At 44.6% G+C, this 14,305-nt stretch overlaps 1 protein-coding gene across 1 annotated transcript; it reads right to left on the minus strand.

Annotated features, from left to right (window-relative positions):
• Positions 1–1,350: 1,350 nt before the first annotated feature.
• On the minus strand, positions 1,351–2,896 carry LOC131264208 (dendritic arbor reduction protein 1-like). Its single transcript, XM_058266497.1, has 4 exons — positions 2,870–2,896; positions 2,478–2,780; positions 1,624–1,864; positions 1,351–1,538 (listed from the first exon to the last, which is right to left on the minus strand). Exons 1-4 carry the CDS (start codon positions 2,894–2,896, stop codon positions 1,351–1,353), a joined length of 759 nt encoding a protein of 252 aa, XP_058122480.1.
• Between the last annotated feature and the right edge of the window lie 11,409 nt (positions 2,897–14,305).

Consider the following 14,305-nt stretch of genomic DNA (forward strand, 5'->3'; position numbering starts at 1 on the left):
TCATTACGATTGATTTGTCACATTACTTAACAAAAATCAAATAATAGATAGTTATTTTCACAAGAATCGTTGTTCTTTATTTGCAATCAATACAGCAACTAAAATCTATGTACAAAAATTATTAAAACGTTCGGGGGAGTCCTGGAGGTCTTTGTGGTTCAGTTGATTGCATCTGCCGTGATGGCATGCGCTTGGAGTACTTGTACTAATCTTTACTATATTCCTGCACCCATTGAGGAGGACAATCGGCCGATCGGTAAATGGTTTCGTTGCTCATCTGGGATCGCTTTGGTATCGCAAGAGACGCTGGTTCGATGAAAGGCTGGCAAAAAATGGCATGGGAAACGAAATCAGAAACATTATAAAATAGCTAAACGGGAGTGATAATGGCGCTGTAACTCTACTCCAGGTCCCACGTGTGAATGACAATTACAACGTGTCAAACATGATTACACGTTAAGCCGATAAACTCTTCTCGGACGAGAGGTGGAGAAGAACATAACCTCCCGGCACCTTCGAGTGCTCCGATGAATCGTAAGAACATACACAAACATTGTTTACATTGTTTCTTAATCAATCCATTGATGCACGTGGTGAGTAGCTGGAAGGCGAGGAGGTAAGGTGTACACCACCGTCCACCCCCCCACCGTTTCCGAAACGGTCGAAATCAATTTGCATATTAATTGCACATTTTAGCGGACCGATCCCATCGCGAGCCGCAACTGCACACGATGACTCCAGAATGGTGTGGTGGTAGTGGGAGGGGGGAATGGTATCCCCCTGAGGAAGGGATGTAGGCAGATGGGGAGGGTTGACAGTGAAAAGAGATTTACAACTGTGCGATTGGACGTATCGCTCGAATGGATCGTGTAGTTTACGACTCAATGGATGGATTGCATCCTCTTCGCTTTTCCAGCCGGGTTGTTTGTTTGTTTTTCCCCTTTTTCTTTTTTGTTTTCTTGTGCCTCTTCTTCTCTACAAAGTGGGTGAACAGGTGGAAACCGTATGAGATTGCGTAAAGAGTGCAAGGAGTGGAGGCGGACGGAACCGTATCGGGCGGATATGTGTGGCTTGTGTGTGGTGTTTGTAAGAATCTTTTTCTTCGCGGGGGAATCTCCATTGTTTATCATTGTTTGTCGTCGTGGAATGCTCCAAGGTTGGGTAGAGGAAATGGTGCAACATGCATGTCCAACATACCTTTGTTATCTGGGGCAAGACGCGGTCAAGAGGAATGTTTGTATGCTTGTTGGCGATGTCAGTCGTTCGATGCTGGGAAGTTGCCGTGGTCAGTTCGTTGCTCCGGTTCGGTATGCGTGTATGTTTCCGCTCGAGAAGGACCCCCTTTTCGGCCTACCCGTATCGGTTGTAGTTCTGGCCGGAGGAGCCCGCGAGTGAACCCTGTTGGAAGCGGGGCTGGTTGTAGGCGGCATTAAACTGCGCCGAAACCGGTTGCGTTTGTGCGATCAGGGCGAGCGATTTCTGGATCGCCTCCGGGATCGGGGGCGGTGTTGGCAGATGCGCACCCTCGGCGCGGAATCCTGCGGAAGGTCGACGGAATGGTGGTTACATAATCGTGGTGGTGGTGGATGCGATGTAAACATGAAACCAAACCCCCTAACGCACCGTTCTCGTCCGCGATGTAGGTCACCGTAATCAGCTGACCCTCGGGCGACGTGTACGAGTAGGAGCCCTGCACGGACTGCGCTTCCAGGTCCTTCAGGCCGGCGTTCTTCAGGTAGCCCTGCGCCTGCTGCTGCTGCCCATCGCCGGTCGTGTACGCGTACGAGTACGAGCCATCGTGCGAGACGTCGTTGCTGTAGGACGTGATTGGCACGAACGGTCGGATAGCGTTCGAGAAGGGCTGCTGATTGTGGTTCGAAATTGAGTGAAAAGGGTGAAAGGACACGTCAGCTCATAATCCAATTGTTTCTTCCTTTTCAATTTATGCCTGGTCTGACTTTTCCATTTGCAGAAGGCTTGTTGGATAAAGGTTAATTGTTTTCAATCTGAATAGTGTTTGTTGTGTCCATGGATAATTAATTATATTTTTAAATAGTGTTTTGTTTTCCGAAAAATAATTCAAAAACTGTGTATAAACTGTAAATTTTTAAACAATATTTAGTTGATATCTTGCTTTTAATTAATTTTTGAAACTTCTGATTAATTTTCCATTATTTTCAATGATATTTCGTTTCTTTATTGTCCTGAGCAAGTTTTGAGCTTACATTTAATTTAAGCCTTTGAATTTAAGTCTTAGAAAACATTAAAAAATATAAAACTTTCAGAAATTCCAAAAAGGAAATAAAAGCAAGATGTCAACTAACACTAAATTAAAAAAAAGCCAAATTTGCAGATTTATATTGTTCATAAATGTTATCTATTATTTTGGACGATCGATAATTATCAATAAATATCCAAATGACCCCTTTTCCATCGTCGAGTCCTTGACATCAATTTCACTTTCACCTACAGCTTACCTGGAGTCTCTGACTGAACTGGTTAGGATTGTGCGGTGGCAGCAGTGGGGCTCGTAGAGCCTGCGACTGTCTCTGGTGGGAAAAGTGTTGCTGTGACTGGTGATGCTGCTGCTGATGCTGCTGATGTTGCTGGTGCTGTTGGTTATGCTGCTGATGCTGCTGCAGCTGATTCTGGTTCGAATGCCGCTGGCTAGTCGAAGGGTTTCGGTTGTAATTTCCCGAGTTCCGATTGTAGTTTCCCTGGGAGTACTGATTCTGGGGCTTCCCCGAGACACACGCCAGAACCGCTAGCACCACTAGAAACTGTACCGAGACGAAAGAAAGGGCCAGCCAGAGATAGCAGGGATAAGTTCTTGGTGTGCAATTTTAAATTTTTGCCAAATTCACATTACCGTATTCATGATAGTAACACTTGACATGTTGTATTCCTTTTAATCCACCAAAAGATTAGTTCTAAAAATTTCCACACTACACTTCGTTCACACCCTCCACCAAGCGTTTCCTAGAATTCAACAAAAATCCTATCGATCGCACCAATCTTCACTATGCAAACTCTGACGACAAACTATCGGCGTTGTTGCCCTCGGCTATTTTATTTATACGCCGGCAAACCGAACCCATCGGCAGATCTCACGCCGACCGCCAACAATGGCAACAAAAAAGGGGCAGCCAAATAAATAAACGGCGGGCGTAAAAGGGGAGAAGACGTCAAACAACAAAAAAATGGCCCCGCGAAACATTACACGAAAATGCGGTTCACTAATCACAATAAGCTTGGCGCGAAACCGCCAGCTGCGTTCGCTGGTTCGGTGCAGGTGCGCTACGATGGTGCGAATAGAACGCCAACCCTTGCCGGTTTGGCCCCACATCCCAGCGAAAGGGTTGAGGGTGCACGAGAACAATCGGAACCGATAGGAACCGATCGGAAGATGAAGATTCGGTACCGGTTGGTGCGAAAGGGAAAGCGAGGATCGTCCAAATCGAGGCGCAGCATAGAACATCCTCTTGGGGATGGAAGACGTGGAAGGGAAGCGAAAGGGGGAGGAGATGGCCAGTGCGGTCTCAATGAATGTCAGTAACATCGCTTTGAGGCCTTTCAAGCTTTCCATTGAAGAAGAGATTAATGAATTGGCACCTCGATCGCGAGGTGGGAAATACGACAGTGGGTAACAAAAGTCGATGGCACAAGTTGTATTCAGGTTGGAAGTTATAGTTTTAGTTTCGTACCTAAACATTTAAATAATTTTTGGTATGTTAGAGGGCACTCATTTATATAATTGATAAACGGAATGACATTTTCCGAAGATCCTTACATATTTCATGTTCACCACTGAACAATTGTTGTCCGTCACTGTAGTGTTAAACATGAATGATGACATTACTGTCTCGTAGTTACCTTTCAAAAAACAAACTTGACTCAGAAAAAAATTCACCTGCCTTCTTTCAGTGGGTAAAAGAAAAATGCTAGTACAAGATCGGTTAGAAAAAATAACTCTATGAAAGAAATCCATTCCTTAAGCCGGATTCAAACGCACCCACACAAATACAATAAAGCACGTTAGGCACATTTGCGAGGCAAGTGAAAAAAACGGAAAAACCCTTCCATCAGGAGGAACAGTTTTTGGCGGGCGAAGAAAGAGCCCAACTCATAAACCAACAATGCTGCCCTGCATTGCGGCGTCTTCAGCATAAAGGCACGATTGCATTCGCGCTGACCGCGACCGATTGCTGAAGCAGCTGTACCCAAGGTTTTTCCACTGACGCAGCCGTCAGAAAAACGGATTTCCATCACTCATCATCGGGCACGAGAACGCCCGTCTGGCCACGCGCGGTTGAAACACGTCGTCACGTCGCAGACGATTGCGTGATGAAAGTGTAATCCCTATGGCGGACGTGTATTGTTTCAGTGGGCGGGCGGGCGGGAAGGAAACTAAGAGGAGAAGGGCTGGGATGGGCCGACCTAAGGTGCCGCATATGATTGGGGGGCTGTGTTTTGGCACCACGTTGTCGGTTTCAATTTCAGATGCCTCCAAAAGGCCACTCCGGTTTGGGTTCTCGGAAAGAGCGCACGAGTTCGTTTCTGATGCGGCGTTGAAATCACTGCGGGCTACAAGGCGCCAAATAGCAGCGCTACAGATGAGTTCGTGTTTATTTTATTCTTTTTTATCTTTTTGCTGCGTGAGGATTGTTTTGTCAAACATATTGTTAAAAATCGTAAATGGTTCACGAAGCGGAACGGCTAAGGTGTGTAGTGCATTAGTTTTATTATGCTCCAGGGAAGGTGAAGGTGGATTGATTCTTTCAGGTTTCCTCTTAGGGGAGTGTATTTCGACATCAGTTGACCTAGACTGTCAATTCTTATTTTATCTCATAAAATAAATCTGAAGTAAAGGTTCGTTTGAATCTAAAACGGCAAGCACATAATGAGAAAACACTATTTTACAACATGGAGTACATTGAAATTTTGTCATCGTCACTACTTTTTTAATTTATAAATTGTATAAAAGACAAATGGCCAGTACCACCAATAACAAACAATGCATTATTGAAAACAATCGAACCATTTAGAAAAGATTAGTCTATCCCATACAAAACTTTAACGGAACACAGAAATTTGGAAGTATTATGGCAAGTTGTATAATTAGAATGCTGATGTTAATTAATTGCCAATTTTCATCCCCTAATACGTACAAATCCTTGTAAAGTAGGTTAATGAACTACTCTAAGACAGCCAAATCTTTTCACATCAACACCATTAGAACCTTATTCTGTTGCGACAATAATGACAATTAATTAGTAGTTCCGCCACAACCGACAACTTTGTACCACTCTGTCAATGCTCAGCCAACCAGCAAACCACGCGCGACAGCGATGTCTAAGTAAATGTCTAAGAACAAACTAAACAAACACTCAAAATGGCAGCTTCTGGAGGAACGGACAAAACAACGAACCCCTAATAGCCCCTCAATTACGAACTCCCGGGGCCTCGCCAATCATCGCTCATGATAGGGGCTGCGTTATTGCTCCTCAAAAACGATGTAATTCAAACGACACGAACAGCCGATGGGCATTTCTCCGCCATTGCTTTGCCCGCCCCAGCAGTGTTTGTGCAGGATCAATGTCGTGAAGGTGATGAAGGCGCTTTGTCGCGCTAGATTCAATGTCAGTCTCAAGCTGTCGATGGCGCTGATCACGATCGGGACGAGGATGAGCAGAAAAAAAAATGGTTGCCGGTGTTACAAAATTTTTGGCATACGCTCGCGCAAAAGGTCAACGGCCCTCGGGCAATGTGTGGACGGATGGTAACTACATCTGAATTTGGTGTGTCGGGCTCATCATCGGTGACTTTATCCGACACCACAATGGCGAGTACGCACAATGAACGAAAGAAGTTGTATCTTTATCAAAGACGGATGCGATGCGTGAGAAGAAAACAAGAATGCTTTATTAGGTAGGTCTGGGTGATCGAATCAAGTGAACTTATTGTAGCGGCCAAGGACGCAGCCAAATATGCCATCTCCTGAAGATGTGTGGTGGCTTTTCAGTCGACTGGTTCTTTAGATAAAGTTCAACTCCCGTGGACTAACATTTTGCAAACATCTAACGAAGCATTTGATCTTTGAAATGCTGATAAAGGTTAGATTTGGAAATCCGCTGCTGAGGGAGCTAAACGTTCACCAAGAAGATGAACAAGGCGACAGTAAACGCCACACACAAGAGAATGCACTTGGTTGGAAAAACGATGGCTTGAAAGCTGGGGACGGCACTCAGTTTGATGACCCCTGGCTGCCCCAATGTCAGTGAAAAGTTGATTGATCCAAGCCGTTGCAACTGGACACGCTGTTAAGGACAAGTTCATTTAGACCTCCCTCCTCCAAGTTAATTCCTTCGCGCCGTTCTATACGGCATCAAATAATCGTAAATGATTGGTAAATTGCCAAAGGCCAACGATGGCCGTGTGCCGGGCGAGCTTCCAAGAAATTAAGATACGTACCATCCCGTTGACATTTGCTACCACGAGGTGACGCGAGAGCATTTTCCCATTTTGCGCTGACCGAATGCCTTATTTACTCTAAGCATTCGGAACTGCCCATGGACTGGTTTTTTACTATATTCTGAACGAGTGAGTGTACGAGTTGACGTTGGTAAGTATATCCACTAATGGGGGTCGATTAGTGACGATTTGCAGTAAATGAATAGTGTTGAACATCGATTTGAAGGCAGGTTTACGGTGAGATTAAATTGAGTCCCACGCAAGGTGAATTTAATTATCAGAGTTGCCCAGAAGAGTTCAAATTTTGTTTCATCACAGTTCAGATTTATTAAACTCTATATATAAGATTGTAAATAAACAGTTTTTAACAAAAAAAACAAAAGTTTTACAATTTCATTGATCTCTTCCTTACGTATTCTAATACAAACGCTTTTCAACTTTAAAGGAACGTGTGGCGCATCAATTGCTCTGACATTCAAAACAATGTTTGAACATGTTAGTTATGGTTATGATATTGCGGCCCCAAATGGGACGCCGACAGCCGGCGGGCAGAAAACGATCGATCGAAACACTTTGCCTGCATCCCATCCATGTTTGATGACATTTGTTCGATAAAGTGCGAAAATTAATTTGTCATCTTCGCGCTCTTGAACCGCACTCAGGTCGCATTCCGCCGGCGCTCCCTTCGGAAATTCCGTGCACTGCGAGTTGCATATTTGTGCTGAAGCATTCCAACGACAGCAGCACCTGGTTCATTGGGAATGGCGTAAACCCAATTGGCTGCCTTTATTTATCATATCGATCTCCGAAGGAAGAATTGCTTTCCGGAACGCCTATTTCACATACAAGTGGCAAGAAGTTAATGAAACGAAAAGAAAAATAAAGATACCGAACCTTCCATCCCATCCTTGTTGCATTGACAAATTAGCCCGCTCTAAAACTTTGCCACCGTTTAGGTTTCCCCCCATTCGTGTCGAGGAGTTTTCGCCATTCGTGAATCGCTGCGGAAACTCCTCCGATTTCGTTTATAGGTCAAGCGCGGCGTCGGCCAGATTCCCAGAGGACGGTGTGTTTCGTGCCGTCCCGGGATGGGTCTAGTATATCAAATTCTCAAATATCATGCCCCGCGGAGGTGCCGGAGATCGCAAAGATAGTGCATCACATAAATTTACCTATTCCCGGGGAATGGTGTGCGTTTTTTTATTTTTCATCGTGCCGCAACCTTAGGCAGGCGCACGCCGTTAAGGCTCGGGGAGAGTTCATTTGGCGGCGGTATATGAATTATGGCTACAACGAAATGAAAAGTAATCACATTTTTTTAACGTGGGTTTGTGTAAGAGCTTAGACGGATCCGAAGGGAGTTTATTCTCACGCTTCCTTTTCATTTGTTTGGAAAAGAATTTTATTCATCATCCATTGAAAGAATCTCGCTTAAGAGGTGGTTAAAACGTGATGAAAGAAAACTAAACTTTAAATAACTTATTATTTTAAATATTCAAAGTTATGATTCATTAGATCGTTATTCTTTGCGAGAAAATATTATATCAATGTTGATAGCGTTTTAAAAGTCATGGTACAATGGAAATAAGTTGTGCCTCAGAAATTATGTTAGGAACATTACCATAAAGATCGCAACGCCGCAGCACAAGGGTGGTGGCTTTAATGCCCAACGAGATAGGTAGCCAGATAGCTAGCAAATGAAGGATAATAACAAACCGCGGCTAATGTTCGGCAATTTGTATTGGATTCGGTACTAAAGTATCGTGTTTCCAAGTCGTTTCGCAAATGAGCTTCTGGTTTCAACATTCTACCGGCGTGGAAGAGAAGCTCCGACGGCTTTCATGTGCCCGGGAGGAGGTGTTTCTTGTTAGCAGCATTTTGTTTATCATTTCGATTGCGGGTGGTTCTTATCGTACATTGTTGCACTTTTGACTGGAGCACTTCGAACCATTTATGCAACCAACTATCTATCTGTGTTAGCAACAGAGACGACGATGTGAGCCGAGGTGTTCATGTTTCTTTCTCGAGGCCATATTTTGAGGCGCTGGCACACCAATCTTCGCTGTCAAAAATGAAAAGCGGGGTTGGCGAAAAACAAAAAAAACACGCCACTCGCGAAATATCTCCCTATCGTCAAAAACTCGCGCGTGGATCGTTTGCCTTTCGAAGTCACCGGGGTTAAGTGTTACGATCCAGTTGAAAATGTTACGAAGAACATCCCTTCGAAGACCCCGCATTGGATCGCTCTCTTCCCGGTTTCGAGCATCAGATGCAGGAGGTTAACCGTAGCGCCTGTGTGTTTCTTTTCTTCCAACCCGATGAAGGTTCCTGTGGTTGTGGCGGGTGCAGGTTGAACGTTAGAAAGTTCACGAAACAACTTCTGGGATCATACAATTACTCTATCGAGCGATAAGGTGTAAATTACTTGATCTTATGCACTGGAAGCTTCCATGTTTTTACCGGACCAAAAGTTATGAAATCGTACTTCGACGGGATGGTTCCGTATATGTGCATAAATTTCATTTTATTTTTCATAAAAAAATTTACTTAACAAATCGAAAGAACGCTGCACACCGTCTGGTCACAGAAATGCCATCTAAGACCAGAAAAGGTGTAAAACAGTGAGACGCCATCAATCACGTCTGCTCGTAGAAATGATGAGCTAATTTATTTACCCTCCAGCTGCGCGGCTGTTTGAAGTTATGGTCTAGTGGTTCGTTTAATGGTGGCAATTAATTTTCGATTAAGGAGACGATCAGTGAAACCATTCATTTTACAGATGCTACTTCTTTGCCGGCACGATATTAAATGGATGACCTTGAGGAAAAAGATTCTCAGCAATGTTGGGAACAGTCGTGGGCTGCCACCAATCGTCAAGACAATAAATTATGATTTATTTTGTGATAAATATTTCGTCAAGCACATCAAAGTAATGGGCTTATTTAACTGAGCGTTCTCGGTACATTTTCTGGTGATTATAATCATCAGCGTTATTTTTTGCGTGCTTTATATTGAGAAAAAAGGTAAACATAATGTTTATGAGAGTTTGGCGTGTGTTAATTATAAATAATGCCGTGCTTAAACAAATATTCAGTATTTATTCTCACTTTTGGCGACAAGGATTGTTTTCGTAGCGGCCTTTTAAATAAAAATCAATCAAATCTGATCGTTAGACTCAACGGTTATTTATTGGTATGTAAATCAGAGCACATAAATTGATTCTCGGGTGCTTTACGGTAAATGTTTCCTGGCCAACATGCATCGTAGCGCCTTCGTCACTTATGTAACATTGCACCAGTTCCTGAACTCGATGGCCGCATTATTGCCCCGTTCCCTTCGTGATTTATGGAGTTGCCAGTTACAGAAAGAGCAAACTAGAAGGCTCCCACACTGGCCCTCCGGAAGGGTTTTTTTGTGTATGATTTAACCCATCCAAGAACAACGACTCCTGCCCGTGGCCAGCATAAGGGAGTCGGAAAGAAATTGAAGCGTTACACCGGGCCCGAACCGGCCACTAACGTTGCGACAGTGTCGGCCATAAATCATCGCGCACTGTAATGACGTTTGTGAACTTTCCGGTGCCATACCGGAGGATCGGTGGGTCGGGATGAGTGACAGATCGGCCGGTCGGCTTCGGTTGCTCGATTAACAAACAAGCCCCGTAATGATCGGGTTGTGGTCAGGTTGTTCGAGGTGCCCTGGCAACCCTCTTGGGAAAGATTGGGGTACCAGTTTGCCAAAAAACATCTTCGAAAGAACATGATCATCTTTCCGGATCGAGAGTAGAAGGATGTTCTGAGAAAAGGTTCTTTGTGCGGAAGGTATACGCCTCGGCACAGTCGGTTAAAGGCGGCAGGTCGGCTCTGCCGGCAACCGTCAGCTGCCGGATAAGTTGCTTCACTTGACATTTCAATCGACGAGGATGACGCCGATGGGGCGTTCTGCTGATCCGAAGCGTTTGAGTACCGACCAACCACTGCGCTCGAATGCAATTAGCCGACGGCCTTTTGGATGGTCCGGTCTTTGGGTCCGGTGTTTGACTGAAGTTTATGGTAAATGTAGTCAACGCAACGGGTGAGAACGTTTGCAAGGACGTCTCTTAACCGGAACCGAACAAGGGGTTTCGTTTGAATGGGGTGTAATGTGGTGGTGCGTTTGTTTGATATTAGGAAAAATATTTCCAGTAGGCTTGACAATCATTTGCCTAACAACAAATCATAGTAACTGATAGTCTACTTTGTCGGTGATATCGTTCTGATCAGTTGTTAATGTGGGTAAAACAAAAAACACTTAGGAATGTTGGAGTCGATATCCTAAGTGTGGTAAAATTTGAATCAGTTTTGGACTCGATGTCACTTACGCAAAACGGACCAAAGTTCCCTGCTACGAAGCCTATTCGTCTTCATCCACACACCGCTAGAAGCAGCAACGGATGACATTTGATGTGCTCCAATCTGTCAGCCGAGCACGACCATCGCGTCCACTCACGGACTCACCGAGGAAATGAACAAAACGGCGCTTCATACGGTCCATAAATCTTCCGGATGGTGTTGAACGTCGCACCACGCGGTAAACACGCGTTTCAGTACCTAGGAGGGTCCCGGTGATGTACAGCCTGCAAAACTGCACGGAAGGTGACGACCGGTTGCTTAATTAAAACAGTTTTCAAGCAATTTTATTGAGCAGATACGGCTAGCTTTACGACCGCCACCGAACTACACCGATGATCGTAAAGGTGGTTTTCTTTCGGTGGCGTGTTGGAAGATTACCTTACATGTTTAGTTTTTTTTATTTTGTTACTTCTAATAAAGACCACTTGTTGATGTTTTAAAATTTCACGTTCACACGATCGGCAACTTATGGCGCAGAATTACCATTTATGCTGCGTACTAAAGCCCTCTTTGAAACCCACGTTTACTAAAGATAGCAAGATCAAGTTCGATCACTAGGCGATGCAATGCGGTTCTAGTTGGTAAAGCGAAGCTACCCGGCAGGTTGGAACGTTTTAAATATAATGATTATTTCGACCTGACCCGTGCTCGCAAAGTAAGCTCGAAACAGGTACTGGGTAACGTCCGTTTACGCCCATTGCCCCACACTGCGACTCTAGGAAAATGGCTTTATCCGAACCTGATCTGGTTGGGCAGCCAATGTTCTGCGCTGGAAGGAAGATGCCGTGGCTTCGGCTGGTGGTGATGCAATTCTAGATATTTGCGCCAACGCCGTCTCGGGAGGATCCTCCCCTGGCGAACGAGGCGCGATGCGGCTTCGATGCGACCAATCCTAGATTCACCTGAGGAAGAAGACTACTCGTTGGGGAAGCGGAGACAGCGTGGACCGGGGGGCTGACTGATGGAGGCGCGTAAAATTGACTGACATTTAACGGCGCGGGCCGCTGGAATAATAAACTAATAATTTGTAATCGCACAACACTCACACCGTTTTGTGTCGCGGTCGACATTGTGTGCCGTACCGATCGGCATCATTAGGAATGGCAAATTATTCTAGGGTTGTTCGCTGTTTTGGTTTCCCTGTTGCACGTTTTTACCTACCTACTTCTTTTTCTTCACCTTTTACTACCTCCTGGGAGCAGTTTGTTCACAACACATCGTACAGGCGTCATGCGTTGTGACAGGTTGGGTGTGAGGGCCAAACCGCAAATTGGTGTTTTATGTTTTACGAAGTAAACCTTTTCGCGGACGATTAATCTTTCTCAATATTAAACCACTATGGAGTGTTACCTAATGTGAAATAAAAATACCCTTCATTACCCTTGCAAATCAATCAAAGCAGATCATCTTCCCTAGCGATCTTGGGATCGGAAACGGGTTCCGATCGAGACAGTAAAATTAAAAGTCACTAGTCATTAATTATAAGTCAGTTGATTTCACACCTGCCCGATAAGTCGCACGGCACGAGTCTCACAGTGGCGATAGGTTGAACTGGATTCCATCTCATCCGATCGACAGTCAAGACTTGAGTGAGGCATTTAAGCGCAGCGAAGACAAAAAAGAAAGGCATCCGTGTTTGCATAGTACGAGGAAGAAGGAGAACTGCACTGCTTCGTTTTTCTGCATTCCAGGATACGGTTGACTTAAGCTGTTTGCTACCAGTTTGAATGGAGCTTGTTGTTCTTCGGTTTGTAAATTATTTTGAGAAGTTATGGGGGAATTATTATTCGCATAAAAAGAGCATATTTCACTGTGATATATAGTGCCGTATAATTTGTTTTCAATGTAGCATACAATGTTTGTACAATAATGATAAGATTGATCGATTTTCGTCGAAGTATTTTAATTTTTAAATTAAAACGTCTTTCCTAAACTTAATTATTTCATCGTGACATTGACTTACAGTCTCTATTAAGGCGCTTTTTTGAATATCGTTTTTTTACTGCAAATATAATTGATACCCACTCCAGAAGAGAGCACCAAAGTCCGATGGAATTGAGCCACTTGTGTATGTTCGAGGAACGGAAAGTGAATGTACCATCGCTGGACGAACTCCGCGGACCCAGAAGAGCAGCTCACTCACTTCAGTTTACGTTCACGCCCCATGCAGCTTGATGCAACCGATGATCACCTTCTTGAAGCAACCTCGCAGGGCAGGGAGTAGGCTTTCCCACCCGCCGTCCAAATCGTTGCCGGTTTTCGATCAGTCTAATAAAATGGTTGAAAATGTTTCTTAAACGTGTCCATTGGCCAATTGGTGATGATCATCAACGATTCGATGATCACTCGATCGAACCTTACGCTATTAGCATACGCTGGCAATTAATTACCGGGGATGAAATAGTTTGCGCACGCCGGTGGAAGCAAAGATCCTAGTAATGCGCACGCCATGCGCTTCCAGATTGCATGATGCAATGCATTTCACACCAAACGGAACCGGCTAGCGGAAAGAAGAACGTGGGGTAGAAAAGGGCAATTTCCACACCGCAACCCCTGGGGCAACGCACCCAGGCGGCTGGCGCGGGAGGAGGGCATCACGAAAATGGTGGATGATTGTGGCGCCGGCATGATATCACCTCGACTAAATAATACGCGTCCCCAACCCGTGGGATGGTGATTTAAGAAACGAACAAAGTCACTTGTCATCGGGCGTATTCAAAAAGTCTTCAGGGATTGCAGTTCCGTACAAGGTAGCGATATTATCTTAGAACACAATCTTAAAACAAAATGCAACAAGGTGTGATGAAGTGAACCTGCTTTTTTTTTTGCGGACTGGAGAGCTTATGAAGACAACCAAATGATTAATTGCAAATTAAAAAACACTCCAGACTCATTTGTAACCAGCTCGGTATGTTGCACCTTCCGCCCACGAGGGTCGTGAGGTGGTCTGAGCGTTTTTCGGAGGCTGATGAATGAAAATGGGGACTTTAGTTGAATAAGATTTAATTAGCTCACGCCAATGGGCTGGCTTTCACCCTCGTACTACGAAATACGGCGTCACGAATTGATGTTTGAGTTACGATTCTCGGTAGGGAAGCCCACGGTGAGCGTGATCTGCAGCAATGAAATTCGATGCAGTTGATAGTCTTTGGATTAGAAAAGGTATTTGTATACCTTTAACCTTTCCTCTGCAGTATACGCTGATTACGTTTTGACAATTAATTTAAATTGTGATAGGTTCTCCGTTAGCGCTGATGGAATCCTTTTCCTGGGCGCTAGAAAAACCTAAAGCTTATACCATCCCCTCTCAAGCGTCTCGGCATGGCCTTACTCCCGCGTACTATGCAGATGGCTTAAATGTCGAAATCAGAAGGATGAGTTACTACTTTGTAGCACACAAACTAAGCCACTCGGAGCTGGCAGGGCTGCGTGGGAATCGCTAT

This window comes from Anopheles coustani, chromosome 2, assembly GCF_943734705.1.
Source record: "Anopheles coustani chromosome 2, idAnoCousDA_361_x.2, whole genome shotgun sequence".
NCBI classification, from domain to species: Eukaryota; Metazoa; Arthropoda; class Insecta; order Diptera; family Culicidae; genus Anopheles; species Anopheles coustani.

Bases quoted from the DNA above. Each gene is read 5' to 3' on its own strand.
- LOC131264208 (XM_058266497.1), bottom strand. From the start codon at position 2,896: ATGTCAAGTGTTACTATCATGAATACG. The intron at 1,865-2,477 runs GTAAGCTGTAGG...AACCACAATCAG, and splicing joins AGTTCAGTCAGAGACTCCAG to CAGCCCTTCTCGAACGCTAT. The intron at 1,539-1,623 runs GTGCGTTAGGGG...GACCTTCCGCAG, and splicing joins CTACATCGCGGACGAGAACG to GATTCCGCGCCGAGGGTGCG.